Source organism: Teleopsis dalmanni, chromosome 1 (assembly GCF_002237135.1).
Source record: "Teleopsis dalmanni isolate 2A chromosome 1, ASM223713v2, whole genome shotgun sequence".
NCBI lineage: Eukaryota > Metazoa > Arthropoda > Insecta > Diptera > Diopsidae > Teleopsis > Teleopsis dalmanni.
Window position 1 is genome coordinate 40,091,821 of NC_051846.1, and position 4,650 is coordinate 40,096,470.

The 4,650-nt window shown below is 26.2% G+C and overlaps 1 protein-coding gene across 1 annotated transcript; it reads left to right on the forward strand.

The window, feature by feature from the left end:
* Positions 1-337: 337 nt before the first annotated feature.
* Positions 338-1,384, forward strand: LOC119669047 (peptidoglycan-recognition protein LC-like). Its single transcript, XM_038078776.1, has one exon. The coding sequence runs from the start codon at positions 380-382 to the stop codon at positions 1,361-1,363; it is 984 nt and encodes a 327-aa protein (XP_037934704.1). The 5' UTR covers positions 338-379; the 3' UTR covers positions 1,364-1,384.
* Positions 1,385-4,650: the final 3,266 nt, after the last annotated feature.

Genomic DNA, 4,650 nt, shown 5'->3' on the forward strand with positions numbered 1-4,650 from the left:
TTCTAAAAATTTTTTAACAATTTCAAATAATATAAAAATAGTACTTTTTTATAATAGCGCTATTATAGAAATAATTGGAATTTTTTAACAAATAAAAAAAACAAATTAATAGCAAATAAATTAAAAACAAATTTTATTTAAATTTCAGTATTTTTCCATCATAAAACATAAAATGATTGTGTGATTCATGGATCGATCACAGAAGAGAACTAAATAAAAAAAAGTTAAAAACTACAATGAAAAAAATGATTACATGATTTTAAAAAAATGCTCTAAACAAGCAAATTTTTAAAATACTAAAAAAAGTAATTAATTATCGATTTAAAAAAATAATTAATTGACTAAAAACAAAACAAAAATTACAAATTTGTATAAGAAAATGCATTTAAAAAATGATAATGAAATGAACTCGAATGGAAATCATTTATCAGCAGCAACGAGTTGTTCATCATCTACAGACTCTGGTGTAATTATTATTGATAACAAAACAACATTTAATAACAGCAACAGCAATAGTAACAATAACAACAATAGCAATGACAACGCTACAACAACATTGACAACAAGCAAAATTGCAAAAGATAATACAAATGAGGAAGCGAAAAAAAACATTGATAATGGGCTACACATTGAAAACGAAAAATCGAGCCCAAAATTATTAAAAAATAATCAAAATAAAAGTGATAAATTTAATGCAAATAAAAATAATAATTTAAGTATAGAAAATATAATAAACATAACAAAAACGCCATCTAGCGACGATGTTGAGGCACAAAAGAATTGGCAGACTAGGAGTAGTACCAGAAATTGCAGTAGACCCAACTCAAAACATTGCTCACCTGCAGTATCTATACGCAGTATGTCGATATCGATAGTTTCGATCGATGAGAATGCCATAGACTCAAGTATTGTGGACTCAGACTCAGAGTGTGAAGCAGACGCTGAAGGAGTACACAGTAATTATATAGTAAAAAAGCTAGGCCAACAAACAACATTAGCACCAGATAGTCCAGACTTGCCAAACATAAATAAAGGTCTAACAGTGATCAGCCAAAGAATAAATCCAAATGGAAATTTATCAGCTGGTGTTGGTCCATTGGCTGAAAATATACTTAATGGCAACCTACAACCACCAGGATTGGGTGCATTGACACCAGTTGCACCGCCACAAATCGGTAGCATTGCTTTGTCAAATTCCACAGATGTTACCTTTGGTGATAAACACTTTTACGAGGGTCCAGTAACGATACAACAGTTCCTTATTGATAATCGCGAAAAGTGGAAACCAACCGATGAGAATGGGCAAGACAATCCAGTATTCGTAAACGAAAACAATGCAAAGGAAAGAGACAACGGTAAGTGACTATGTATGTGTTATGACTTATGAATAAAACCAGAAACAAATGTGGGTGTGTAGTGTTATTATGGCTGTGTAAATGTGTAAATGTGTATTTGTTTATTTATTGTTAATCAGAACAGATCTATGCAATTGGTTTTGATTTTATATTTTTTTGTTTTGCGCATTTTGTTTCTTTTTTTTTTATTACAATAAATACATAAAGTGTTTTTGTTTGTGTTTTCTTTGTTTGTTTATTTATCGGGCGGTCATAAATACGAGGCCACCAAAAGGTGTTGAAATGTTGTAGTGCTTGCGAATGGGTTACTGCATATTCAAGTATAATTGCGCTGTATTATTTTTTTCCTGTTTACATACCTCTGAATGTTGAATGCAATATCCAAGAATTTCAAGCAATTTATTTGAATAAATAATTAAAACCATAAAAGTAAACACGTAAATAAGTGAAGACGAAGAAAGCCTTTACGAATACTCTAAGTTTATTTTTTTTAAAGAATTTTAAGGAATATTTTCGATTGTTATAAAACTTCAAATGTTTATAATTCAAAACAAATATAAAAGTTTAACAATAAAAAATTCTAGTCAATTTAATCAGTCATCATTTTATGTCATCTTATAAATTGTGAAAAAATTATTCAACGTTAATTATTTTTTGTTTTAATATCACTTATAAAATCACAACTCCGGAGAGATGTTTTCGACTTTAGTGTTATATACACATATTAGGCCTTTAAATTGCTACTGAACGGTAATCTTTTTAACCAAACTATTGTGACATCAATTTCGTTCTAGACTTTACATTAGTTACCAAAAAGATACGCATTAAAATTGTGCAACATAAGTTAGAACTCATAATGACAATATTCGGTTTTCCCTAGGTCAACTGCTGATTTCATATCACATTTCTATTTGAAAAGTTTGTAAAGTTGATTATAACTGACATAATAAAAGTTTATAAGTTTGTTATTATTAGATTATTTGTAACAGAAAGAAAAGATTTTTTTTATTCTCTCTAGCTATGCTAGCAAAATTGGTCTAAAACCTATGATATACAAATATCAATTCTCATCTAACTAACAACTTAAACTATAAAATTTGGTACTTCAGAATGAGACTTCAATCTCACGAAAAACATACTCTCCTTAACTTAAAACTCTATCAGTATTGGAACTAAACTCTTAGAATATATTAATACCCAAACCGTATTCTTTAACTCATAAACATTTTTACTAAATTACAACATATTCCAAATTCAAAATTATATTTTTATAACTTTTCCTAAACTACTTTAATTTTATCAAAAATGTTTTAATAACCGATGTACATATACAATTATCCTAAACATCTTTTATTATTAAATTAACCTAAAAACTGTTTTTATATAAAGAAATCTATAAAAAAAAAAGTAAATGATAATAAAAATCTGAACAATTAAATTGCTTCAGTACTACACTTATATGCAGTATAGCAGCACTTTTTTGGTGCTTGTTAGATATATGTATATATTACTAAACGGAAATGTAGAAAATTTGACTACATTTTAATATAATGATTTAATAAGATTAAAAATCCATTTGTAAAGTCAAATTGCACTCAAATTTTGAACAAGTATGAAGTTAAGTGTAATATAATAATGTGAGGAATGCTGTAATTTATTTTTTAATTTCGATGAAAGCATAATATATTAAATATTAAAAAAAACATATTTTAAAAGAAAATATTAATTAGAGAGGCAGAATTATTAGAATTTTCTGGTAGTTTTTTAATCGACAAATTTACTAAATTTTTGAAATTGATTGGTGTGAAGAATATATTATTTCTATATGTAATTAAGAATACATATTGAGAAAGGTAGAAACGAATTTACTATAAAGTTCTTCTTTTATATTAAGAAGAAGCACAAAGGATGCTTGTTAGATAATAAACTTAGTCACTAAATAAACGAATGTTCGCATATATCCTTTAATGTCGTAGAAATGTTGTGTAATTTTTTTTTTGTTGAATTACATCTCCTTTTTCTTATGTATTATATATAGCATTATAGGAAATGTATGATTATAAAGAATTGCTTAACTAACAATATAAAATTTTGTATGTATTGTTCTGAACAAATATATATATCTTTTGGACAGAGAATACCCTTTTTGCAATTTTTGTTCATTTCAGTAAATTTAAGTAGTATGTAGTATTTGAGTACATATGAAAGACGATATATTCTGATTTAATAATTGTTTTGAAAAGTTAATCTCCTCAAGCTATAATACTAAAATCTCTTCTGTCAAATACATTGAATTTTTTTACTTTCAAAGTTAACAATTTTTTAGCTTTTGTATAGAGATTCTTCTATACTATTTTTGATTGGCATAAATAATTTTCTAAAAACATTTGTATTAAAGTTTTGAACTCAGCATCTATTTTCATAAAAAATGACAATTATTTTATGAATGTATGTATATTACACCATATCATCGGTTTCGATTATCCCACATCTCTTAAGAAAAACTCAAAATTTCGAAAACCAACTATTGACAGTTCGTACTATAATGTGTTAAAGCTGATCTTTGTCTTTTCAAACAAATTTTGTTCTAATATTTTAACACGTAATAATACCTCACAACACTGACGTATTAAAGCCGTTAAAAAATTTAAATAAAATAATATACTGTGTATGGAATTATACCACTATTAATGCCAACACTACTTAGTTGCCACTACTATTTTAAGGTCCGTAAATATATCAGCATATAGTGTAATGGAAAAAGGGGCGCCCAGAAAACTGTAATCGTGTCAAAATTTGTTAAAAAATTGTTGTTTTAAAGTCAATAGATGCCAAATATAATATTAAATTAGGTCACTACTACTCTTATTACGGATGTTTGAGAGCCACACAAAATAAATAGATCATCAATACTTGGCAATAAATAATATATTACTTCAAATCATAAACCAAGAATAAATTAGTGTTTTTTTAAACATATTTTAGGCAGTCAATTATTATATTTAGATAGACTCGAATATTAGGTGTTCGTAACTATTGATAAACTATTGTATCCTAGATAGTAAATTAGGAAATATTAAAATATTTTAAAACTTTTAATTTATGTTTTACATAAAATAATCAAATAGGAATTGTTAAACACGTTCATAAAATTTTTAGAAGTAAAATATAAGTATTCTTAATATAGTCAAATTAAATTAAATTATGTTATTTGTTAAGAAGATTTAACAGTGTTTATACAATCACGCCTAGTACTTACCAGTACTTTCATCACTTTATTCCACTAGTTTTTTTT